We start from the raw sequence: 25,382 nt of genomic DNA, 5'->3' as shown, positions 1-25,382 counted from the left end.
ACATTTAACTGAAACTGAATTGTACTTATCTTCTGTTAATCTGAAATATGGTATATTTTAAGATTGTAAATGCTCTGAGCTAGATTGCTCATCATGACCTTTGACTACTGCAGGTAACGTGAGCATTTCAGTGTTTACTGAGCACACTCGGTTATTGTTCTTCAGAAGTTCACAAATAAAAATAGAAAAGGTAGGAAAAATATCTTTAGTTTATAAACTTGCAATATAATAAGAATATGATTACTTACTATCATAATAAAAAGACTATCACACTTACTAAATAAATATGCAAGTTTTCATAGATATTAAATACATAATATTAAACAAAACTAAAAAAAATACTCGTTGAAATATTTTAAAATTAATCAAGCTCAATAATTAATAATTTTTAAAATTTTTATTATTATTCTTTACTTTGTGCAGAAAAACTTTTTTAATACATCTTTTAGTATTTCAACAGCAACATCTTAATAAAGTATATTTCTAAATAAGTTCTAATAAATTCAAAAAAATTATATTAAACATCTTTTTATAAAGAATAAATTTAAGCTCTTGAGTTAAAGGAAAGAATAGAAAAACACGTATGAGAAAAACCATCAACAAATCAAGAAATTTCATGAATTCTTTTTTATCCATCCAAAACACTAATTTATATGACTTGAAAACCAAAACATTAATGCTTATAATTTATTAATCTTTATAATTCATAAATATGTATTAATTATGATAAATGTTCATGGTTCATGAAGTGCTCATAATCCATTGTTTATGATTTGTAAATGTTCATGAATTACTTATAAATAAGAAAATGAATATTGCATCATCATCAAATTCATGCTTCTGTGCTCCCACCCCTTTTTTTCCCTGCTAAAACTCAGGGAAAACAGCAGGTGATGGATATGGTATACGAACAATTCAAGCTAATCCACTCTGGCCATTCTAGAGCTGGTTCTCCATGCATCATTACAGAGTCAAGCAAACATCAAATTCAATTATTTTTGCTTATATTACTAGGGTATTATCATTCTATTTAGCTCATCAGGATTTATTTGGCACAGGAGAATCTCTCCCCCGTGTTACAAGGTCGAGGGAAGAAGAAAATGGAACTTCTCTCTGATGGTGGGTCTCATGGGGGAAGTGTTTCTCTGCAAAGGTGATAGCCTCGATAATCATTGCCTTCGCCTACCAAATGCCAAAGCATGATTGCTGCCTCTTTCCATGTCTGCACATGCACTTACCTGGCTCATAGCCATTATTACATGATTTAGAATATTAGCCTCCAAAGCGTAGGAAGGTCCTAAAGTTCTAGCAATTAAAAGGTAATAATTCAATTCAATATGCCCCCACAAACACATGGTGGGGGGGCTGGAGGCCATGTGCCAAGGGCAGCTTCTCAGGGAAAGGGCTCGAAGTCCCCCCAATATTCTTGCCATGGGACATTCTCTCACATTACCTTACAAGCATATGTATACTGTTCATCTTTTTTTGCAATATATTTTTGCCCATTTCAGAATCAACTAGAGGGTGCAAGATTAGGTGCCCCACATGGCTTGATGCCAAAGCAGCCGCCGCCACCACTACAGAACATTTTTTTCATCATGAGAAAATTGGTGCCTCACCAAGAACAAAAAGAAGAAGAGGAATCATGGGGATGGATGGGATGTTAAATTTAGGATTGCATGTATGAAAAGTAACTAGGTTGATGTTTAGTATTTGTTTGATATTACTTTTGGTTGTTCTATTTTGTGTGGCCAAAGTTTTGTTGATAACTTGTTGGGTATTCATTGTGATAGTTGTTTTTTAAAATAATTTTTAATTATAAATATATTGAAATAATATTTTTTTTTAAATCAAGAAAAATATATTAAAAAAAATTAATGAACCAAAAATAAAAAAAAAATATTCGGCTAGTAGGTGAACTCATCAAACTTATAAATCGAATAACTCGAGTTAATATGCCAAACTTGTGAATCAGATTATGTATTCTAGTGAGATTATATTTTTTTCAAAACTATTTTTTATTCAATTACATAATAAAAAATACAATTGTAAAATAAAACATCAACCTAGTACTGAAATATTGCAAAAAAATAAGTGACAAATAAAGATCAAAATATTTAACATTGCAACACAAATACTTTATCTTATCATTTTTAATGAATTTTTCTATCAAAATAAATTTGTAATAGAAAAATATATAAAATTTATAATAAAAACTGCTTCACATAAAATTTATTGAATCAAAACAAAAAAATACAAGGGTGCACATATGAGAAATATTTTTAAAAAATTAATCCTCATGAAATTAAGAAAATAAAAGATGAATCATACTCACATCTTTAAAAACTAAACACACCTAATATCATTAAAAAAAATAATCACAAATGAATTAAAATATAAACCAAAAATTTATTTGAAAAAAAAATCAACCAATGCATTATCTTTTTAAATCAAAATTAAAAAAAAAAAGGAATCAGGCCACTATGATGCTCGAAAAAATAAGGTCCTTTGTTTTTTTACCCAATAATTATTTTCAACCTATTTTCATCCAAAAAACCTAAGAAACACCCTAAAAATCTTGTTAAACTAATTCATGATTGCAAAAAACATAAAAAAAAACCATAAAACCCAAGATCCACTTGCAACAAAATATTTCATGAGCTCAGATTTTATTTTTTAGGTGTTTTTAAGGTAAAAAAAAACATAATCCTAACTCTTTCCATCATATGGAATTATTTGACTCGAACAACGACTATTTTAATGGTCAGATTCCTCACCAATTGATATCTTTTTTGTTTTAAGCTAGAATCCAACTATCTCATTTCTCTTTTCCAATAAAAAAAGGATGAAAACTAAGTAAAATAAAGTTTGGCATCAAAATTAAATTTTATAAAATTAAAGGGACTGATTACTTAATAGTTAAAATACACAAGGGACTCAAATGAGTTTTTGATTGAAATTTTCAATTTGCCATATATGTTACTTGATTTTTTTTAATCTCTTTTCTTTCAATTTAATCCTCCCTTACCAAAAAACAAAAAACAGCAATTGAGTTTTAATTTGATCTTAAAATAGCTTAATTGTATAAAAAAAAATTCAACAATCAAAATGAGAGTTTTTAAAAATTATATTATTATAATTCACAATAAAATATAAAAAGGATAGATAATGTTTTTGTATGTAGTAAAACGCCATGTATTTTTGGCTTTATGTATATTATTCATTAAAAATAGTTATTTTTTAGAGTAACATGTAGGATGCATCCTTCTGTCTTATTGTAAGTATTTAAAGAAATTTAATAAATTTTTTAAGGATGGTCTTAATATTTAAATTTAAAAATTAAGAAAAGAAACAAACCTATTTAACTATCGATTGAATCTTGTATTGGTCTTTCAAAATTAGAATTAGGTTCGTAAATGTTTTGGGGTGTTATTTAATATTATTTAGAAGTTTTTTTATTTTAAAAAAATTAATGTGAAACAAAAAAATTATTTATTTTAGTTTCTCATTTTCAAAAAATTATAGAAACCAGCAAACAATCACCAAAATTTTAGGAAATAAAAAAATAGTCTGCCTATTAGAACATAATAAATCAAGATTAGCAAGTTTTTTGTTTTTTATTTTTTATTTTTTTGTCTTAAAAATTTTGAAAAATAAAATAAAACTTGTGATACGAAATAATTATTCATTTAGCTTTGCTTACTGAAAGCCTGTGTTCTGTACTATCGCTAATAATTTTGATGACGTTATTTGGGGCCTAGATCGATTTTTGAAGGTGGTTTAAGTAAACTTTTTAATTAATATGCAGAGATTAGATATCGTATCCATATTATTTAAATTGTATTATACCCGATTATGGAATTAATTATGATTGTGCTATCATTATTCTTTTCAACACATCTTTCATTAGTTTCAACTCTAAAAAAAGGATAATTTTATTAAAAATAAATTATAAAATTTAATCTTTAATTAATCTAATATTAAATAAAAAAATTATAACCAACTCAAGTTAATATGCTAAATATTGTTTCTGGATCATACAACTGAAATAACTTATAAAATTTAATTTTTAATTAATTTAATACAATTAACTCAATATAAAAATAAAAAGATAAGATTGAAAAGCAAAACTAATTTAAAAAAAAAATTGGATTAATTGAGCTTACTTGTGAAATTTATAAATTAAGAGAAGAATAAATTAATAAAAAAATTTAATTTGAAATGATAAAATTTAAAAATATATATTATTTTAATAAATAATAAATAACTATTAAGGAAATGTATAATAAAAAAAAACCCTAAAATTATGGCAACGCCTTATATTGCAGTATTGGTTGGATCCCTTTATTATGAGGACTCTTCCATTTTTTAGCCTACGCAATATTGGGCTTCATAGTTTCCTTCCTCAAGTGATTGAGTCCTAAGCCCCTTTACATCATAGCCCAAGAATTGTTCTTAAGTCTCCAATGGCGCCCCTCCTAAACGGACAGTTTGGTCAAATCAAATTTACAACGGCTCTTAAAGAAAAAGCAGCCGTTGCAAAACCCTATTCTCTATATTCTTCCCCATTTCTGTACTTGTTCATCATCTTTGAAAAATCGTACTCTAATCACTATATAAACCCATCGACTCCGTTTGAAAATTCCCAATCAAGTCAATCTCTCTTTAAAGATCAACAACACATCGCCCTTCTTTTCTCTTTCTGGCTCTATTTTTTATTTATTTATTTTGTTGGGTTCCTTTATTTTTGATTAAGTCTCTTTGACCACTAACATCTCTGTTTTGCAGAAGGAAATATCTTGTTGGGCTCCTTTATTTTTGATTAATTTTACTGTTTCTCTGTCTATTATTTGTTTTTGGTTGTTGTTAACATTATGGATGCAGGGTCTATTAACTCTTCTTCAAGCTTGAAAGCACAATCTCGTTTCCCCCTTCAACAGCAGTTTCTTCCCAGAATGAACTCTAAAGAAAACGTAAGATTTTGCTTTCGGTTTTCTTGATATCTTATAATGATTCAATTATGAATTTTGGGTTCTTATAATTTGTTTCGTGCATTGGATTCTTTAACAGCTGGATAGATTTATTCCAAACCGGTCAGCAATGGATATGGATTATGCCCATTTCATGTTAACAGAAGGGAGAAAATGGAAAGAGAATCCAACAGTGAACTCACCGTCAAGAGAGGCTTACAGGAAGCAACTTGCTGAATCCTTGAACATGAACCGAACTCGAATTCTAGCTTTCAAGAACAAGCCTCCTGCACCTGTCGAGTTGATGCCTCAAGACCACTCTCATCACCACCACCAGCCCAAAACCGCCAAGCCTCGCCGACATATTCCTCAGACTTCTGAGAGGACATTGGATGCACCGGATCTTGTGGATGATTTCTACCTCAACTTACTGGATTGGGGCAGCAGCAATGTTTTAGCCATAGCTCTTGGAAGCACTGTTTATTTGTGGGATGCTTCAGACGGTTCTACCTCAGAATTGGTCACGGTTGATGATGAAGATGGACCCGTTACCAGTGTCAATTGGGCTCCTGATGGACGCCATATTGCCATAGGCTTGAACAATTCTCACATACAGTTATGGGATTCTGCTTCCAATAGACAGGTAATAAAGCCCATACCTCTTTTAATGTTGTCCTTTTTTGGTAAAGTTTCTCTTGTTGCTGTTTGCTTATAGTATTTGTTTTGATGTTTTTCCCACAGTTAAGAACATTGAAAGGAGGACACAGATCGCGAGTTGGGTCATTGGCATGGAACAATCACATCCTGACAACAGGGGGAATGGATGGTCAAATCATTAACAATGACGTGAGAATTAGATCACACATTGTTGAGACTTACAGAGGGCATACACAGGAGGTTTGTGGGCTTAAGTGGTCCGCTTCAGGTCAACAATTAGCAAGTGGGGGCAATGATAATCTAATTCATATATGGGATAGATCTACTGCATTATCAAACTCAGCAACACAGTGGCTTCACAGGCTGGAGGACCATACTTCGGCAGTGAAAGCCCTGGCTTGGTGTCCTTTCCAAGGGAATTTGCTAGCCTCTGGAGGAGGTGGAGGAGATAGGAGTATTAAGTTTTGGAATACACATACAGGTGCCTGCTTGAACTCGATTGATACCGGATCTCAGGTTTGTTCTCTTTTGTGGAACAAGAATGAAAGGGAACTACTTAGCTCTCATGGGTTTACTCAGAATCAACTCACTGTTTGGAAATATCCATCAATGGTGAAAATGGCAGAGCTCACTGGCCATACTTCTAGAGTCCTTTACATGGCTCAGGTACTAATAAATAATTTGAGGATTGAAATTGATTTCTTAATGATCTTATTTTGGCTTTAATTTACCAACTTTGTTGTTTGACCTACAGAGTCCGGATGGTTGCACAGTGGCAACAGCAGCAGGAGATGAAACGTTAAGATTTTGGAATGTTTTTGGAGTTCCAGAAGTGGCTGCTAAAGCTGCTCCTAAAGCAAATCCCGAGCCATTTTCTCACTTGAATCGCCTTCGCTGAAGCTGAAATGAAAACAGAACAACAAGGCAATAAAATCTCGCAGAAGATGTGCCAAGATACATTTTCTGCCCAGTTAGTTTCTGAAACGTCGTCTCCGTCTGATTTCTTTTCACACCGATTCTCAGAATCCTCGCATGCATATTCTGTTCTGGGTTACCGGGAAAACAACAATTTGTTGTCAGCGAATGGAGAAGGCAAATCAATGACAATCGATATCCATGCTTTGCAAATTGAGACAGCTACTAGCAACAAAATCATAAATGAAATGGCATAAAGCCCCCCTCACTCAAGTTTGGTTGCATCACCCCTTCCCTCCTCCCTCAATTGCTGTACAGATCAAAGAATGATTTTGAAGGAGGGGGGTTGGTAGATGTGTACTGTAACATCAAATATCTCCATAGTGGAAGCTTTCAGAATGTTTTCCCCCGTGGAGTAGCCACTCATGTGGCGAACCACGTAAATTTCCGTCTTCTTCTTCTCTCTTTGATGCCGTTTTTCATCCTGTGACAGATGAATTATTTCTATACACTCAGCGAAACACCAGGCAGATACAGGAGGGAAATAACATCGAGAGAATATCCTCATCATCCCATGCTCTAGAATGTGAAAAACTTGAAGTGAAAGAAAAGAAAAATCAGTAAAACATGCACAGACCACGACCTCAAGGGTAACCATTGTCATTGGGTCAAGCTATACACAATAATATCTAACAGGATCATTTATGATAAATGTATAATTAAGCAGTCCAAATAATACATGTAAATATAATTACTACAAGTTAAAAAAATCAAATATAGATGTAGAGCATCAAAATGATGACCATTGTCACCAACTTGCTAGGATAGTCAGATTTTACACTTGGGACTAATATTGTCCAGGTAGCGTTTGTACAACTCTACGATCCATATCAAATTAATATTCAAATCACACAATATGAACATGGACTAATGTTGCCTAGTTAAGTGTGTATGTATTCTGATTTGTATAATTCTAAATTTCATATTAAATTAATATTTCAAAATCACACAATTTGAAGTATAAATAATCAAATTATGAATTCTGATTTGAATTCATGTTTATCATTTACATAGGCATTTTCAGAATTATTTACCCACAATATATAACAATGATAAAAAAAAAAAAACAAGATGAATATCAATATTCAGCAGTATGTGGAATTTTTGAAGTACTTAAACATATTTTATCGCAAAATATAATTAATTCCCAAGTCAATAGGAAACCATAAAGACTTGATAATAAATTATCAATAAATCTTTCAGAATCCAAGAGTAAAATTGTACTTTCCAACAAATAAATTAATTGTAAAGAAAAAGACCCCGTAACAAATTAGAAATGGATTAAGAAAACTTACTGAAGAAAAATTAGAAAAAAATTGCATAGTTAGCTGGGCACTCCTTGATTTAGCAAGAAAAAAAATAAAGGAAACGATCTCGGTTTGAGAATGTTCTTCCACCGTTTGTAATATACAAATAAACTTATATCGGCTAAAGACTTGAGAATTTACGGGCTCACAATTATGGATTTATGATGAGAGATCCCAGTGGGGAGCTAAGTGAATTGGCAGCTAAGGTTCCTAGCCATGGCTTAGCGCTTATGATGCAAGATAATAGCAGAAATTTACCACGATGCCTGCCATTTTTATATGGTCAAGTTGGTATAAAAGATGTCTTAAGCTTTTCATAATATGAGTAACAATCTGTAAATGCGAAAATGGTGGACTGTGGTTTTTATGACGGCTGTTGTATGGTTCTGCTAGATTGTTTTGTATCCGGAAAAAAAATGACCCATTTCTCGGCAAAAGTTAATGGTTAGGAATAAATAAACCTTAAGATTCTCAGTTATTTTCATCAATCCATGTGTATAGCTATGGATTTCTGACAAATATACCTGGTAGTTAAGTGTTGTTTCATTTATGACCTTATCCTAAAATAGTAGCAGGTACTAGATTTAAGGTATGAAGTTGCTGCCTATTCTTTTTCTTCTTCATATGCATACAATCACCTTTGCCATTGTTGATACTAGGAAAATGCTGCAGAGCTTCTTTGTAAGTTCCTATATCTCTCTCCTTCTTTCTGACTCTTTAAATTAGTAATGCTTTAATTGAAATTCAAGGGTTTTTAGATAAATTTGTAGTGATTGTGGATCTGTGATTAGCAGCAGATCCAAACAATTTTCATTTCAGATTTGAAATTCGTGAATGATTTTCTCCAAAGTTTCTTCTCACTGTCTGTTGTCTTAGCAATGGAAGCATTTTCTCAGAAATTTTTGTGTTAGAACATGAAAGTGCAGCCCTCAAAATTTTAGTGTCTATTGGTCTCATTTCAACCTTTTGTTCTGTATAAAAATGGAAGTTTTCAAACAACAAGACGTGTTGAGGAAATTTTGGTTAAAAACAGACTAGACTGGCACTAAAAGTATTTGTATTTAAAATGTGATATATAATTGTTGTTCCTTTTTTCATTTCTTTTGATATATATGATGCTGCCTTTATGTTATGAATCTTGGTGGTTGATTGGGTTTATCTTTTCATCTTTCATGAGTTTTGTTCTTAATCCTGATAGAACAACATTGTTTAGAATCTTCTCCTCCTGACCTTTTCTTTTGCATTAATCTTCAAGTTTGAAGGCTTTTATGGATTATCTTATGATTACATTGTGTGCACTGGTAAAATTGCTTGGCCTCCAAGTTTCATTTCGATTTCACTTTGGTTGGTTTCTTCATCTTCACTCCTAAAATCAAGTTTTGACCCTCTAAGAAGGTGTTCAGACTGACACACTTTTTTCTTTTCTTTATTACGACTATGAGCAGTATCGTGGAAATCTTGATCATGTAATTATGATCCATTTTCTTAGGATTCTTCAACTCAAACAAAGTGGTGTTCCTTTGTATATTTAAAAACCATCTCAATCTAACATGTTAAGTTATTAAATAAATAAAAGTCTCTTAATTAAAAGTTATTTAATTTAAAACTTACACGAACATATATTACTTTATACTTAATTTTTATTAAATACAATAATGGTGGTGATCATTTGGTCAATAAAACTATGATACTATATTAAAAAATCATCTTAACCTAATAATTTAAATTATTAAATGATACTTTCAAATATAATTTATATAATTCTTTAAAATATTTATTTCATACATACATCGATGATCCGTCTTTGTGGAAAATGCCACAATATCAGATTATAATAGAATTGACCTGGTTAGGTTGCATGATTTCAAGCACAGTTGAATGTTATGATATTTCCATTTGGGATCCAGTTTAAGGACACCATTTCTTATAGAGTCATCTATCTTTCAGAATTTGTAAGGTTAATCTGTTTATCAGATGTTCAAAAACCATAAATCAGTTATGCAGCAACTGTTGAGTACTGTTTCTGCAACCTCTTCTCATTTAATGTTCATTATTTTTGCCTCATTTGATTTGGCCTCAGGATTCTTAATAAAGAAGAAAAGAATTTTCATGCATTTGTTTTTGTTTCCTCCAATTTCTCTTGTCCAGGCTTGTTTTCGGCTGAATATGTTTCATACAGTAGATATGACGAACGCTGAATTGCCAGTAGATATCCTCTTTGATTTACTGTTCTTGCACATTTTACTAGTATCTTTTGATCATGCCCTAATCTTGTTTTTCTATTTTGTGTTACAGCATCAATGTCAGGGTAGGTGTATCTGATGATTGGATAGCTGGAGGAGGGATATTTTAGCATATGACCAGTTGGAGTATCCAACTTTTTATGCCTATGATACATACAAAACTGCAGTTTTCACAGTTCGACTTCTCCCCATACACACAAGACTGCGATTACTGATATTCCTTTCTATTTTACTTGTCCCAAATGATAGCTAAGTGACTAAGATTCAATTTCTTCAGATTGAAAACTTTCTCAGGCAGTTGTTTTATTACCTGCCCTATATTATTATTATCTGTGCTCAACTTTTCCTTCCAGCATTCAAATTACTTCTTGAGTACTGCAGGATTTTCAACAATGGAAACACTACGTGGACCTCAGTTTACACTGAACGACGGTAACACACTGGTGACGGAGGTGGTATCGGACGATGATTCGCATCTTTGCCTCTATGTATTACTGCAGGACATGCTCAAGATTGGTGACATGGTTGTTGGGTTTGACATCGAGTGGGGCTTCAAAGGATGTTCTGCTAGCAGATCAGGAAGTACTTCTAGCAGACATACTGAAAATCATTCTCAGCCTGACAAGTCCGAGCACCTTCCTAGGAGAGTGGAACATCACATTGCTGTCTTGACGTTCTGCACTAAACTTGGCTGTGTCCTAATAAGGCTCTCTCCTTATCATATTTCTCTGTCTCTGAAACGCTTTCTTTCAATCAAGGACATCATGTTTGTAGGAGTTCATATCAAGGAAGATCTTCAAAGGCTAAGAAGTGTCAGTGGCCTGGTGGTTCGGAATGCGGTGGATTTAAGTGAACTGGCTGCTACAATATATGATCAACCTCGATTCCGTGCTTATAATGCAAGGGAACTGGCGTGCAAAATATCTTCACTAAAATCAGACCCAAAATCTCTCAATGTTTTATGGTCAAACTGGTTTGATCCTACTCTTAGCCCTGAACAGATTGAGTCTGCAACTATTGATGCTTATGCAACGTACAAGATTGGCAAAAAGCTTATGGAAAGCGGCAGTAGCAGTGTCAAGAGGTTGTTCTTGTAATCTCTTTATTTATGCCCAACCTCTATTGCTGAAAGCCTTGAGAGGAATAGTTGTGTCTATTCATTACTCTATTTCAGACTGTAATTTTATTGCGTTCCATTTTCTTCTCGTTGTCGTCATCAAAGCTCTTCATTGTTAGCTTAAGGTGTTACAGAGACTTGCGTCATCTTCTGTACTTCACAATTTGAGTAAATTAATGCCATTATTATTAAGATTAGCCGGTTTCTCTAATCTCATCCATTTTGCAATAAAATCTTGAATTTGTGTTAGAAGTACCATTTTTTTCTATATATTAGCTTCAGCAGCAACACAGCAATGGGAATCGGGTGTTGCGTGGTAAGCTGCCATAAAAGGAAAGGGGACAGTGGATGTAGAGTTTGTTGATCGATGAGCAGAGCACACTTACTCGTAGTTTTTAGAATAGAAACGTATCACTTCAGATGACATGCACACACACACACAGTTAAATAGCTGCCCAGAGAAAGTTCTAATGCAGAGGAGCGGAGCTAATTTGCAGTAACTGTTATTGGCAAGCCTGCTCTTGGCACAGGAACTTGATTACTTGTCCTCGGATTCATTTATATCGCCAACCGAGAAATACGATCCTTGCTTTGACCAATTGGCTAGATGATTCACTGTCTTCTAAGTTACTAGCCTTTGTATGGTGAAAACTGTTAGGATATCCTAGAAATCAAACGCACGTACGTAATTTATGTGTTTTGGTAACTTGTTTGCTTCACAGTGCTATTAATTTGTTTAGAAACAATATAAATAACAAAATAAGGAGAAGAATTTTTTTTTTCTCTACTCAATTCAACCCTTTTTAACTCTCACTCTGTGTTTCTATTTATTTTATGTATTTTTTAGTATATGGATCAATATTTTTTAATTCTAGCAACTTTTTTTTTTAGCTCAAGTATCTTCATCTCTTTTTGACTCATATGTTTTTGACTCATATGATCGAGTTTATAATGCCATAGTTGTGTTTAATTTTCTGTCTCAATAAAGGTCATGATGTATGTAAATTTTGTAGTTATATACAAGATACTAGTTTTCTTTTCATAAGTCAAAATCATTGTTCCATTTGATATTTTTCATATACCTCTAGAAAAAAAATTAAATGACCACTATCGTCAAGTTATCTAATGAAGATCAGTTTCTTCTTTAATTTAGAAACATATCTTATATTTTGTAAGTTTCATATCGATCCATTCATAATCTTGATTTGCACATCTCATATACCTACAATATTCATTGGTTGTCCATTAGCCAAATAAACCATACTGTGATCTTTAGTAACTTAATTTTGTATCATTTCATGGTATATTGGGTATTCTTTTTTACTTATAAAGTTTATAAAAAAAACAAATCTGAGCTCAAGTTGATATTTAGTTTCAGGTTAATTTTGGTTTTTGAGTTTTTAAAGCCATAGATAGGTTTATCACGATTTCTATAGTGTTTTTTAGATGTTTTGAGTCAAAAATAGGTTGAAAAACAGGATTTCAAGTAAAAAAAACTTAATCCTTAATTGTTCGATTGTCATAATGATTGAAATCTGAGCAAAGTAGACAACATGCCATTTATTTTTTCAAAAGAAAATTGGGGTGAATAACATGCCATGAATACATAGTCGGTGGGCCATGTAAGCTAGTTTAGCTTGCTAGGCCTAACAAGACCTTTGCTTTCTTTTTTTTTCCTTTTTTTCTAACTTTGTTTCTATTTTTTAATTAATGATTTTTTTATTTTTTTCTCTAAATTATTTTAACTTATATTTAGATTAGTATTTCTTTAGTAACTTTATTTTCTAATTAATGATTTTTTTTATTTTTTTTCTAAAATTAGACTCGATAGATAGATGATGATCAATTTTATTATTTTTCTTTAATTTTTTGGATTTAATATTTATTTTAGATTTTATGTTATTTTTTTATATTTTTATATTTTGATTTGTTTGTAAGTACATATAGTGTTTTCTGACAAATTTAAATATTTTATAAACCTTTTAATTGAAGAGACAAACATTATTAAATTTATTTTCAAAATATAAAATTGTGAATCTAAAGCAATTCTTTTTCCTCATCAATTTTTTTGTGCTTTCTGAGTTGCTGCTGTCCTTATAGCTTCCTCGTGCATTGCTAAGGCTTCTTCATGAATGAACACTGACTTTCACTAACTTAATTACTCACATATGAAATATTTACAGTTATTCTTTATAGGGCTAAGCAAGAGAATTTGATAAATCAACTCGAAATGTTTAATCCCCTAGCTAGCCGTAACCTTGATCATCACTCGATTAATGGGCAGGCATGCCCTCGAGGTTCTCTCTCCTTCATTCCATGCATCTGCTTCGATTTTCCATTCTTCCTTAACCGCAGGAGATTGTGATCATTATTGAAGAAGAGACCGCCGGACTTCTCGTGTTGGGCTCCTCTTGAATTATGGATAGCACGACTCTTCATGCTAGAAAAATTTAGTTCATTAACTTCAATTTCAATGGCTAGAAATATTTTTGAAAAACAAAATGAAACCGACTCTAAAGTTGGTGGATGGTTAATTTATTTATTTATTGGCAGTTAAGCTTTTTGTATAAAAAAAATCAAGAAACCACTCGATCGATCGTTTCTTTATATTTTTCACTGCAATAATGGATACGTTTCTTATTCCTATGACCGATGGCAATGATCTATCCACAACGCTGGTGTCTGGAAAGGATGACATAGATCTTAGCTTCAACCTGCTGTTTCGTGATGCGGCGGGTGACAAGGTTGTGGGGTTCGACACGGAGTACTCTCTGGAGACAAAATTTAGCAGAGATTTAAATGCACATGTTGTTGAGAAAAGAATTGCTTTAGTGAAACTGTGCACTAAATACAGATGCATATTGTTCAGGCTTGACAGAGATAACGTCGATTACGTGCATCTGTTGAAGAAACTGTCAGCGTTGCTGGCTAACAAGGACATTGTTTTCGTCGGTGTTCGAAAGAGAGATGACCTTGTAAAGCTTCGGAACGAATATGGCCTAGAAATCTCCAATTTAGTGGAGTTGAGCGAGTTGGTAGTGGGTGTTCTTGGCGAGCCTGCTCTTGGCACGTACGGGGCCAGGGATTTGGCTGGTAATCTTGATGTTCTTCGGCATCTTGAACCGAGAAATTCCATCCTTTCTTTGATCAACTGGCTGGATAATTCGCTAAACAGGCAACAGGTTATGTGTGCGGTTACTGATACGTATGCTGCCTACAAAATTGGCAAGAAGTTACTGGATGATCGGCGAAGGAAGTGTATTTACTAGATGTATCGCTTCAACAGCATCTTAGTTCCTTTTTTCCATGTTGAACTGTGTTACTGTGGTCGTTGAAACCTCGTGTTCTCTTACTGTGTCTTTTTCTCTTTGTTTACTGGACAGCTTGGATTATCTGCTCTTGACTAGGGAACAAATGCTGGTGACCTCATTGCTATAATTTTCTTCTTCTTGTTTCTTTCAAGCTAGATAATAAATGTACTTGCACCAGGAAAATCCCAGAACAACCGATCCAAAGCTTCTCTTTTGCAAGAACTTCTTAGGGAACTCGAACTCGAAATCCCAATTGGCTTTCTTCTTCTTGTTTCTTTCTAGCTAGATGTAATAAATGTAATTGCACCAGGAAAATCTCAGAATAACTGATCCAAAGCTTCTCTTTTGCAAGAACTTCTTAGCGAACTCCCAATTGGCTTTCTTCTTGTTTCTTTCAAGCTAGATGTAATAAATCTAATTGCACCAGGAAAATCCCAGAACAACTGATCCAAAGCTTCTCCTTTGTAAGAACTTCTTAGCGAACTCGAACTCGAAATCCCAATTGGCTACCGATCTTTGAACACTACTCAACCTAGTCTGGAAATTTCAGATCTCTTTGGTAGCACCACAGGATAAGAACAACTGATTTTACTTCATTTCAGAAAACATAATTTAGATCAATCATGCTCCTCATCTTTGAGATGCATTTACAAATGGTGGGTACAGCATGATATAGGCCTGGATCTGTGACTTTGTTAGCGTTTTAAACTCTTGGAATCAAATAATAGATGTGATAATTACCGCAGAGAGCAACTTCCAGTGTGGAAAAAGTTTACAATAGCCTCAGTCACTTCTTCAACCTAGTATCCCCCTAGAAGCCTTAGGTTAGCGGCTTTGCTTCCATTTAAAGAAAAGATTACTGGTTTTACTAGTGAAGTATTTTGAGTTTAATAACATTCAATAGTGAAGTCTTGTTTTCATTTTTCTGTAAATTGGAGAACTTGGCTTGAGATTGGTTCTAATCCTCTGATAGGATTTTGAACCAACCATCAAGTCATATTAAGCCCTCCTTTGATATTGCATTCTGAATAGCGGTTGAACAAAATTTTTTACAATTTTTTTTTTTAAATTAGTTTTTTTTTATAATTTTTACAAAATATTTGTTTAAAATTAGTTTTTTATTTTTTTGATATATTGATATAAAAATAATTCTTAAAAAATAAAAAATAAAAATTTAATAGTTTTAAATAAAAAATATTTTAAAAAATAATTATTATCATAATTTTATATAAAAAATACAACAAATATATTAATTAAGCCAAAGAAACCAACATAAATTTTATATAAAATAAAAGGTACAACAACAATATTAATTAAGCCAAAGAAACCAACATACAATCTAGAACATAAAATTCAACCAACCATGTGAAAAGAATAACCTTAAAAACACCGAATCTAATGAGATGAAGACAATTGCTACATCCACGTAAATTATTGGAATCAATAAAAAAGATAACTACCTTTACAGAAAATTTCCTTCTCTCGAATATACCTAGCCATCTCTCCTTTTCTCTTATTACAGTACAAATTATATTTTTTAAATTTTTAAATTTATTTTTTTATAAAAAAAATTAGAGTCTGAGCTACAAATTATATTTTTAAAATTTTAAAATTTATTTTAACTACCTTTACAGAAAATTTCCTTCTCTCGAATATACCTAGCCATCTCTCCTTTTCTCTTATTACAGTACAAATTATATTTTTTAAATTTTTAAATTTATTTTTATTTAAATTTATTTTTATATTTTTAAATTATTTTGATGTGTTAATATTAAAAAATAAAATAATTTTATTTTAATATATTTCTAAAAAAATATTTTAAATCATTATTACTATTACAATTAGATCAAATGTTTAGTTTAAAAATCCTGGCTTTAACTCATCCTATATGCCTCATTTAAAAAAAAAAAATCTTGCAAATATTTGTTTTCAACTTGATATCTAATTATAAAAGTTGATTCGGATTTCCCTAGTTGATCCGTGATCTAAATTATACAGGGTTAATAAAAATTATATTTTTTTAAAACAATAACACATATCTTTTTAAATTTAAATTAATTCAATTTAATTCCCCTGATCCATGACGCTAACTGTGTTGCAGGTTAACCTGACTCAAATCCAGTAACTATGCTTTAACATCAACAGCAAACATGGGCAGATATCTATGCATCATGCCACATCGTGTAAGAACCCATCACTTTTACAGACCGCCAGGACCAGTCAAATAATAATAAAAAAAGTCAAAAAAGACTCCGATAAAATAAAAACCAAAAAAGAAAAATAATTCAAAACCCTTTTAAAATTCTCTCTCTCTCTTTCCTTCCTCGTAAAAATCCCAGATTTTTCAAAACTTTCTGGAGAGAGAAGAAAATCCCCAATCCAAGCACACACAACCGTAAATTGTCAATGAAGTTATTAAAACTAGTTGCTCTGTTTACACTATTCTCGTTGAATCTAATAAGCTATACATGCCTCGCTGCTTCGATTCAGAGATCGCAGAGAACAGAGGAGGCTTACGTTACGTTGTTATACGGAGATGAGTTTTTATTGGGAGTTAGGGTTTTGGGGAAATCAATTAGAGATACTGGATCCACCAAAGATATTGTCGTTTTAGTCTCTGATGGTGTCTCTGATTATGCCAAGAAGCTTTTACTGGTAATTTTTCTTTATTTATTATGTTATATTTGTTTGGTTTCTGAGAAAATTCAGCTTTGAAAATGGGATTTTGGTGAATTAATTAAGTAAAGAGTGGATCCATTTCTGGTGGAGTAAGTGAATAAAACAAAGGAAATCGTTTTTTAGTTAATATATTTGATTTGAGGAGTAATAAGTAAAAGCGATTTAAATAAGGTAGAGTATGAAGTTTTAAACTTTACGTTGTTATAACTCTATTTTGATTAATAAAGTTGATTACTTCAAGAAAAAAAGATGATGGGATTTGTTTTTTATTTATCTTTTAGAATTTTGGTTGCGTTAGATTTAGGTTTTGCTTCTTCTTTTTTTTGAAGTTGTCTAATTTATTTATTGTTGTTTTGTTTTGGGGTTTCGAATGAATATTGTTGTGCAGGCTGATGGCTGGATAGTGGAGAAAATCAGCTTATTGGCGAATCCTAATCAAGTTCGGCCGAAGAGGTTTTGGGGTGTATATACTAAACTAAAAATCTTTAACATGACTAACTACAAAAAAGGTACAATTTCTACCCTTTTTGTTCTTAAGTTTCGACTCCAATCATAATATTGTTGATTGCTTAGATTGTACTTGCATTTGTTGTTTGGGGTTAATAGTTTTATAATGTTAAGTTTTTCCAATGAAAGTAGGGATAAAAGAAGAGTTTTTCTCCATCCATCTAAAACGTTGGTGGATTGTGATGGGATCTTTCCAAGTTTGTGTTTTACCACCATTTGTGTGTTGTTGGAGAATAAATGCTAAACATTTTTCTGAGTGTTATCTATTATGAAGGTGAAGTTTCACAATCTCTTAGGTCCACCCATCTCCAAAAAGAGAGAAGCATAATTATATGGTCATGTTGTTTTAGTTGTCTCAGGTTTTGTTAAAAATTTTAAAAAATCTCAAATCTGATTTTGTTGCATGGTAAGAAATCTCAGGCTTTATACTTATGCTTTTCTGTGGGCTCTGAGATCTCAAAATTGTGGTTCTGGTTTTCCCCATTTCTTTTCTTTTAGATTGACATGACCCGAACAACATATATTTTAGTAATTGTGCTGATTACCTCCTGGTGACTTTTTCATGCAGTTGTATATCTTGATGCGGATACTATTGTGGTCAAAAGCATTGAGGATCTTTTCAAGTGTGTGAAATTCTGTGCCAATCTGAAGCATTCAGAACGGTTAAATTCAGGAGTCATGGTGGTGGAACCATCTGAAACAGTTTTCAATAACATGATGAGCAAAGTAACCACTTTGCCCTCTTACACGGGAGGTGAAGTTTCTCTTTTTTATCATTTGTAATTATAATCAAGTGCCTACTTTTCATCAATGCCTGCTTCTTTCATGTAAATATAATTGTGTTCATTGCTGTTGGTTGGGTGTTAAAACTTTGAATTATTGTGATTTTTTTATCAAAGAATACACTCAATTGCTGTATTTGATCTAATGGTTTTGAAGGAAACTTAGCTCTGTCAAACAATGTTGATACCACTAAGTTAAGCTGTCTTTGATAATTTATGTGCCTGGTTATGCTTCCTCATCAGTTAATATATATTACTCATAAATCTTACAATTCTATTTCAATCAAGGCTTGAGCTAATTTTAGTGAAATTAAATTTAGTAGTTAAATTATACATTACCTCGCATTGACTACTACTAGAAAATTATCTGTGCAGTCTAGTTGATTTTATTGCCTTTACTAAATTCTCTATCCTCTTTCTTTCATTCTGTATGGATATTGTCATCCAGCTGTTTATTTTTCTGATATTCTGTCTCGTAGTTTTTTTCCAATAACAGGAGATCAAGGGTTTCTCAACTCTTATTATGAAGAATTTCCAAATGCACATGTTTTCCAACCTGGTTTACCTGAGGAAGTACGGAAAAGTAGACCTGTACCTGATATGGAGCGGCTCTCTACTTTGTATAATGCAGATGTTGGTCTTTACATGCTTGCTAACAAGGTATTATGTGAACATAGAATAAGATGATTGTTATTTATGCTGATAGTGCAGATTGACTGCCTCTATAACTGCTGGTGCTACTTTCTTCTGCTTTTTCTCTAATAAGGGGAGCAGAGTATCATATGCCCAACCTCTGCTTTCTTGTCAATTTTTGTAAATCTAACAATTTCAACATGCTAGTTCACATTAAATCTGCCTGGGTTAACTAACTTTGAATGGGACTTTAAGTCTTTTGACTAGCTGTAAGCATGAACAGATATTGAGCTACAAAGTCCTTGGTTCATGGTTTGCACATTCGATTGTGGTGTGTGCTGTGCTTCTGATAAATTTCTCATTCCATATCCACAATTGCTAGGGTCCTTTGTTCAAAACAATAAATTGATAATTCTTGGGTAATGTTGAATTTATATTTGCTCATCATTTGATTGTTAAATGGTGTTAACTTCTATATTCCAATGCAGTGGATGGTAGATGAGAATGAACTCCGTGTTATTCACTATACACTTGGGCCCCTCAAACCTTGGGACTGGTGGACATCTTGGCTCTTAAAACCCGTTGATGTCTGGCAGGTATTAATTCTTTTTCTAATCAAATTAGCTGCAGCTTTATCATCTTCATAACCTATTTCTCTACCCCCCCCCCCCCCCTACCAAAATGTTTTCCGAGGAGAAGGCCTGGGTTATTTTCTTGGTGGATGTGGGTGTCCTGGGGGTTGGCATTCAGTTTTGCTTGTGGGCAAGCTTTTCCATTTGTATTTCTTGGGTATATTGGCAGTTGGCATTTTGTTTTATTTGCAGGCAAAGCTTGTATTTCTCTTGCTGCTTTTTCAAAACCATGACTATGAAAACTCAATTTCAACCACACTCTTGGAGTGTAAATAATTGCAGATTAAATAACTCTGGTAATGTTGCAGAGAGTCAGGGAACAGCTTGATGAGTCCCTTCCTGGAACTGGAGGTGGCAAAAATCCAAAAGATGAACTTCTTGTCAAAGTTCTTTTCTTGTTACCATTATGTCTTGTACTTCTCTGTTACTACCGCTCTTTTCTTCAGGTAAGCTGTTCTACAATTGTTTTCCTTAAATGATATTTGAGGGGATCTATTTTCATCTCTAATGCAATCATTGGTACAGACAAGGGCATTCTGTAGAGGTTCATTATGTGATCATATTAGACGCCTCTATTACAAAATAAGATCAAATGGAGCACTTGCTTACACTGGTATTTCTTCATCATCTGCTGGCAATTCCACCTATCAAGTTAGTTCCCTCCTACCTTTCTTCTAAGTTTGATGGTCAATAATGAAATGGCCATATGTAGCTGCACTACTTGTTGACTTGATTGTTGCAAGTTACAGTTTTTATTGTGATGCTAAACAGTTATCCAATGATGCACAGTCCAAGGTTCCAGCCTATTTGGGTGGAGTTTCCATCTTCATGTGTTTTATGGCTGTTTTGATCGCCCTTGGGTTTGGTCTTTCAATTGTGCCTCGGCAAGTGATGCCCTGGACTGGTTTGCTCTTGATGTATGAGTGGACATTCACAATCTTCTTCCTTTTATTTGGAGGCTTTCTCCACTTGATCTATCTATGGGGAAAGAGGATGTCAACTCAAGCTGCATCACTTTCTCCTCATTCTGAATCTTTGGCTTATGATTCTAGAAAAGGTTTGTAGACTTTGGTTAAATATCCATGCTAAGTGCTTTCTTTTTTAATTTAAAATTAGTTTATAATGCCTGTTTCTGCCGCAGGTCATCGGCAGGGGTCAGCTTGTGATGTTGCTGCATGGTACTATGGTTTAGGGATGGCTTTGTTGGCTGTTGGTGCCCCTTCATTACCTTGTATTTTTGGTGTTACTGCTCTATTTTTGAGGTAATTTGTATTATCAGGTTTTATATTGATATGTCAGTTCGTAGCCCTCCATGTGAAGGGAGTGAAATTAACAAGTATGTGATTTCCTTGCAGGTTAGGGTTGATGGTTGCTGGAGGCCTGGTTTTAGCATCTTTCATGACGTATGCTTCAGAACATCTTGCAATCAGATCATTTTTGAAAGGCTTTGAAGACCGGGACACAGCACGAGCTAGGTACGAATGTTTCTTATTTTGACTGGTGGCTTAAAATGTTGATGTAAGTGTACGTTCCCTTTGATTTGTAATATACTCAACACTGTAATAGATTTGTAACTGTATAGAGATTTTCCTCTTCCCAGGTCTTGTAATATTCTTTCAGGAACAGTTTGATTGAACTTGACAGTAAGGCGCACACCCAATTTTGTATGATCCAACTAATGAAATTTGGTGATGTAAATGGTTGAATTTTTCACCTTCTCAAGGTAATAATATGTTAGAAGTACCAAGCTTTTTCTATTGATTTTGAATGATAAACAGTTTACTAGTTTGACTTAAATTTGTAATTTGTTGACTATGAATCATGTACACGTAGCTCTGCCTTTGTGCTGAGCTCTTCTATTTCATGGTAATTCTACCTTTTGCTCGTCAAAGCGTTTTTTTTTTTTTCTAAAAAGAAGAAACTGCTACAAAGTGTTTCATTGAAGCGGTCCAAAATTTGTGACAATTATTGTCTGTACGTATGTGTTTAGTATTGAAAAATTATAATTATGTTATTGATTATGAATAATTAGTAACTTATTCTATGTTTTAAGAAAGCTTGACTTTTACCATGACATTGAGATTTGTTTCATATTAGGATGGTGTTTATGATTATTGCTATGAATTGATGTTGTGTGGTTTAAGGATGTTTTTAAGTACAAAACCTATTTAATTATTATTGTATTCTTCTATTATTTATGTTGTTAATGTGTGATTATTTAAATTAATCCTTTTACATAGGTTTCTTTTTCTTTAAAAGTAAAATAGATGGTTGATAATGAGTCAAATAATTATGTTTATAAAAAGATCCACAGCTAATAATTATGTTTATGGTCGAGCCCTAAACCGTAACCATGGGTCATCTCTGTTATCCCATTTTCAAATTGATTTATCTTCATTCTGTGTACTATATAAAGGCAGTGCTAGAGTCGATTTCTTTAATTAACCAGATTAATTAAATTATATTACATTCTGAACTTAGACCATCAATCAGTCATGAGTCCATCGCTTGCTATTGTTTTTTGCCATGCCTGCACCGATGGACTGTTTAACATGCACAGATGCATTTGCCTTTTGAAGCAAATAATTAAAATGAAAAATAAGAAAAATTCTGAACATGCTTTTAAAAGGGAAACCTTTTGGGTCCTTAGAACCAACCACAGTTTCTGAACGTATACGAAGCGTTTTGATTCTGCAGGCATGGCCACAAGCCAATCCACCATAGAATCTGGATGTGATGTCAACTTTGGCACTAGAGAATGGAGGAGGTTATCGAAAAGGCAGAAACAAGATCGTAATTAATTGATAGTGGAAGGTTTCTAGTGTTGCGTTTGCTTATTTGATGTTTGAATCTTCTTCAATTTTAGTGAACTGTCGTTGAACTAACCCACCATTATTAATGATTATATTTACTTTTCCTTGAGTCCTTGATGACTCATTAACCAATAGAAAAATGCTAATTGATATAGAATTACACTTTGCTTGTCATTTTCCACTAATCAGGACACATGGCGACTTGCCCAGAAAAATTAAAAATTAAAGATTAAGAAAAGGAAAAGCAGATTTTGAAAGGTGGGACTTTGTTGAATCATCATCCTTATCCTAAAGGTTGTATAGTTCATGACAACTCCTGTTAATTTAACTTTAAAGTTGCAGAAAGCTACAAACTTTGTTTGTACCGCTATAATGTGACTTTTTTCATTGAAAGAAAGGTGGCTGCAAAGATTGCATGGTCCATTGAAGGGACATGGGTATCTTCAATATGAAGTTACCATACCACCTGTGTGAGCATCATTATTTGAGGTTAAGATTGTGAAAAGATGAAAAGCAACACTTCGTCTAACCACAAGCAAACTGATCATAGCCTGAAAGGTAAATCTTGAGATTAATTCCTCTTAGTTTAGTTCACAAGGACATGGATTGGACATGTACATCTGAGATTGTTTGTTTGTTAGTTATAGTACAAACTTGGAGAATATGCATTTCTGATACCTAACGTCTGCAATTTCAGGAAGTTCTCATATTTTAGAGTATTTTACTACATTATCTTCTTGCTCATGTATTTGGAACAAATTCTGCTTCTCCTCCAGTACTCTAGCTTTGCAGGCACTAAGAGCTTGCCTCACTTGTGTTTGGAATGGATCACAGTTTAGATCTCCATCAAGATTGTGAGATTTATGGTTTGTTTGGTGAGTAAATTTGACTGGACAGGATAAGAGAAGATGAATGTAGATGCAACCGAATGAGATGAGCATTTCCCTTGATAGGAGATGGGAAAAAAAATTAGGCTATGGGTGGCATGTACGCTCACCAAATATTATAGCACAAGTACTGAAATTGAGTGAAAACTATCTCAACGTACATTCTCAGAAGTTACATAGCATGGTGTATATGTCACCGTGTCACTATAAATGCTTTGGCATTTCCCTTGTACCTGTAATTCCACGCTGGTGACAATCATGAAGGACAGCTAATGCCTGGCAATTTAAATTCTGAAAGCACCATATACACGGTGACATACATGGTCCATGCCAATAATGTCTACCTAGAGTAATCAATCATGTGCTATTGTTCCTTCATGAGTTCTTTAATTGAAACTTTGTTCCTTGTGATGAACCCTAGCTAGCATTTCCATAACCTATTTAACTCGTATATGTTTGGAGTTTTAACTGCTGTTCACTAACTCGTTTGCGACAATTTCAATGCAGTAATTGGTTTATTGCTAGCTACTGATAACAACAGTAGATGAACAGGTGCAAACACATAAAGTAATAGATGGGTGATTGAACGACAAAAACCAAGCTGAGCTGCGAAGCCTGCAATTTTAAATATTGTACGGCAACAACGATTAAGAAATAAGGTAAAGATCCATGCTCTAAAATGATTAATTAATGGTTCCCTTTTCGGTGTTTAAGGATACAGAAGCTCTGAGAAAGTGGGAGAGAATTTGTTTGGTCGCCCGAAAGACGTAAGATAACAACTTCAAGAAATGAAATATTGGAATCTAATCAGGAGTTAAGATTCCATATATGCTTTATTATTTGTACTCTCTTCCATTTTCTTGGCAACCAAACATGGAAAAAACAAGAAGAAACGAAAAAGGAGAGGATAATTCAAAGCCAAGAATTAGACTTGCCTAGAGGTTCCATTCCCTCTGGTTATCATCTTCTTTTGTATCTTAAGGCCACGGCTCCAAGGCTACTCCATTGCTATCAGCAGGTAATCCTTCAAACAATCTCCTCCTCCTCCTCCTCCTCAAAACTACCATGATGATCTCCTCCTTCGATAATGATAAACCCTGATGGAAAAAAAAAATGGAAAGGAAATTTGATCAAGAAAAAGATGGAAAAGAAGATGCCAGCATTTTCATCAAGTTCTTAGTTATTATATACACCAAGGCTAAGGTGATGAGGTTTCTTGGCTCTTGGGTTTAAGGCGGATGATACAAGAAATAAAATATAGGTTAAAAAATTTTATGTAGGCCACGTACGAGTGAGGGACAACTATGATATAATATTATAGTGAATGGAATATCTCATAAAGTAAATGAACCTATAGTTATATCATGGTGGGAATCTAGGTAAACCATCTAATTGTGGGGTCATGGAGGGAAAAGAAAAGAAAAAAACTCAACCATCGTTAATAATGAAAGAAAAAACAATAGAAGTGATTATAGATCAATTTAGAACCCAACAATTAAGCCTAGTTTGAGAGTTAAAAGGTTTGATTCTTCTAATTCCCACTTCTTAAGTTAGGATTTTAGAATAATATTTAAAAAATAATTTTTAGAATATATTAAATTGACATAGGATGTATATTTTAAGATCGTTTAAAAAAATAAAATTTAATTTTTATTAACATCTAAGTTGATCTAAAAATATTTTTTATCATGAAAAAAATCTTTATAATTGAATATAAAAGGCTAGAATATCAACTACCATTAACTCAATCAATTTTTAACAAGTTTGATGACTCTTAATTAATGAAGTTGGATTAAGTGAGGTTGACACAATTAGTATACAAGTATAAGTATAATCATAGATTAAATCTCTAGTAAATCAACTATATAT

At 32.9% G+C, this 25,382-nt stretch overlaps 4 protein-coding genes and 2 long non-coding RNA genes across 8 annotated transcripts; 5 read left to right on the top strand and 1 right to left on the bottom strand.

The window, feature by feature from the left end:
• The first annotated feature begins 4,583 nt into the window (after window positions 1–4,583).
• On the top strand, window positions 4,584–6,951 carry LOC105135336 (cell division cycle 20.2, cofactor of APC complex-like). Of its 2 annotated transcripts, XM_011040160.1 has the most exons (5): window positions 4,584–4,973; window positions 5,071–5,613; window positions 5,712–6,293; window positions 6,382–6,539; window positions 6,575–6,951. In XM_011040160.1, exons 1-4 carry the CDS (start codon window positions 4,875–4,877, stop codon window positions 6,523–6,525), a joined length of 1,368 nt encoding a protein of 455 aa, XP_011038462.1. In that variant the 5' UTR covers window positions 4,584–4,874; the 3' UTR covers window positions 6,526–6,539; window positions 6,575–6,951. The 2 variants fall into 2 exon arrangements, with proteins under 2 accessions (XP_011038462.1, XP_011038460.1); XM_011040158.1 differs by having other exon boundaries at window positions 6,382–6,951.
• A 3,593-nt stretch (window positions 6,952–10,544) lies between these two features.
• Window positions 10,545–11,249, top strand: LOC105135425 (uncharacterized protein At5g06450-like). Its single transcript, XM_011040288.1, has one exon. The coding sequence runs from the start codon at window positions 10,545–10,547 to the stop codon at window positions 11,247–11,249; it is 705 nt and encodes a 234-aa protein (XP_011038590.1).
• Window positions 11,250–13,893: 2,644 nt separating this feature from the next.
• On the top strand, window positions 13,894–14,538 carry LOC105135424 (uncharacterized). Its single transcript, XM_011040287.1, has one exon. It carries the CDS (start codon window positions 13,894–13,896, stop codon window positions 14,536–14,538), a length of 645 nt encoding a protein of 214 aa, XP_011038589.1.
• A 2,342-nt stretch (window positions 14,539–16,880) lies between these two features.
• PGSIP6 (plant glycogenin-like starch initiation protein 6) lies at window positions 16,881–21,677 on the top strand. Of its 2 annotated transcripts, none has more exons than XM_011040157.1 (11): window positions 16,881–17,235; window positions 17,648–17,768; window positions 18,335–18,520; window positions 19,045–19,208; window positions 19,670–19,777; window positions 20,122–20,259; window positions 20,339–20,464; window positions 20,603–20,870; window positions 20,955–21,075; window positions 21,169–21,288; window positions 21,414–21,677. In XM_011040157.1, the coding sequence occupies exons 1-11, from the start codon at window positions 16,987–16,989 to the stop codon at window positions 21,442–21,444; spliced, it is 1,632 nt and encodes a 543-aa protein (XP_011038459.1). In that variant the 5' UTR covers window positions 16,881–16,986; the 3' UTR covers window positions 21,445–21,677. The 2 variants fall into 2 exon arrangements, with proteins under 2 accessions (XP_011038459.1, XP_011038458.1); XM_011040156.1 differs by having other exon boundaries at window positions 20,585–20,870.
• Window positions 21,678–23,093: 1,416 nt separating this feature from the next.
• Window positions 23,094–24,617, top strand: LOC105135333 (uncharacterized). Its single transcript, XR_844159.1, has 2 exons — window positions 23,094–23,184; window positions 23,324–24,617. It is a non-coding gene; the product is annotated as an uncharacterized LOC105135333 (long non-coding RNA).
• LOC105135334 (uncharacterized) lies at window positions 23,602–24,850 on the bottom strand. Its single transcript, XR_844160.1, has 2 exons — window positions 24,449–24,850; window positions 23,602–23,746 (listed from the first exon to the last, which is right to left on the bottom strand). It is a non-coding gene; the product is annotated as an uncharacterized LOC105135334 (long non-coding RNA).
• Between the last annotated feature and the right edge of the window lie 532 nt (window positions 24,851–25,382).

The sequence above is a fragment of the Populus euphratica genome, unplaced genomic scaffold (genome assembly GCF_000495115.2).
Source record: "Populus euphratica unplaced genomic scaffold, PopEup_1.0 scaffold64.1, whole genome shotgun sequence".
In the NCBI taxonomy this organism is placed as follows: Eukaryota; Viridiplantae; Streptophyta; class Magnoliopsida; order Malpighiales; family Salicaceae; genus Populus; species Populus euphratica.
This window is presented reverse-complemented; position numbering and strand designations above follow the sequence as displayed.

Excerpts from the sequence above, each read along its gene's own strand:
- LOC105135336 (XM_011040160.1), top strand. The coding sequence starts at position 4,875 with ATGGATGCAGGGTCTATTAACTCTTCTTCAAGCTTGAAAGCACAATCT. Across the intron at positions 4,974-5,070 it reads GAATGAACTCTAAAGAAAAC|CTGGATAGATTTATTCCAAA; the intron begins GTAAGATTTTGC and ends ATTCTTTAACAG. Across the intron at positions 5,614-5,711 it reads ATTCTGCTTCCAATAGACAG|TTAAGAACATTGAAAGGAGG; the intron begins GTAATAAAGCCC and ends TTTTTCCCACAG.
- PGSIP6 (XM_011040156.1), top strand. The coding sequence starts at position 16,987 with ATGAAGTTATTAAAACTAGTTGCTCTGTTTACACTATTCTCGTTGAAT. Across the intron at positions 17,236-17,647 it reads ATGCCAAGAAGCTTTTACTG|GCTGATGGCTGGATAGTGGA; the intron begins GTAATTTTTCTT and ends ATTGTTGTGCAG. Across the intron at positions 19,209-19,669 it reads TTTACATGCTTGCTAACAAG|TGGATGGTAGATGAGAATGA; the intron begins GTATTATGTGAA and ends ATTCCAATGCAG.
- LOC105135424 (XM_011040287.1), top strand. The coding sequence starts at position 13,894 with ATGGATACGTTTCTTATTCCTATGACCGATGGCAATGATCTATCCACA.
- LOC105135425 (XM_011040288.1), top strand. The coding sequence starts at position 10,545 with ATGGAAACACTACGTGGACCTCAGTTTACACTGAACGACGGTAACACA.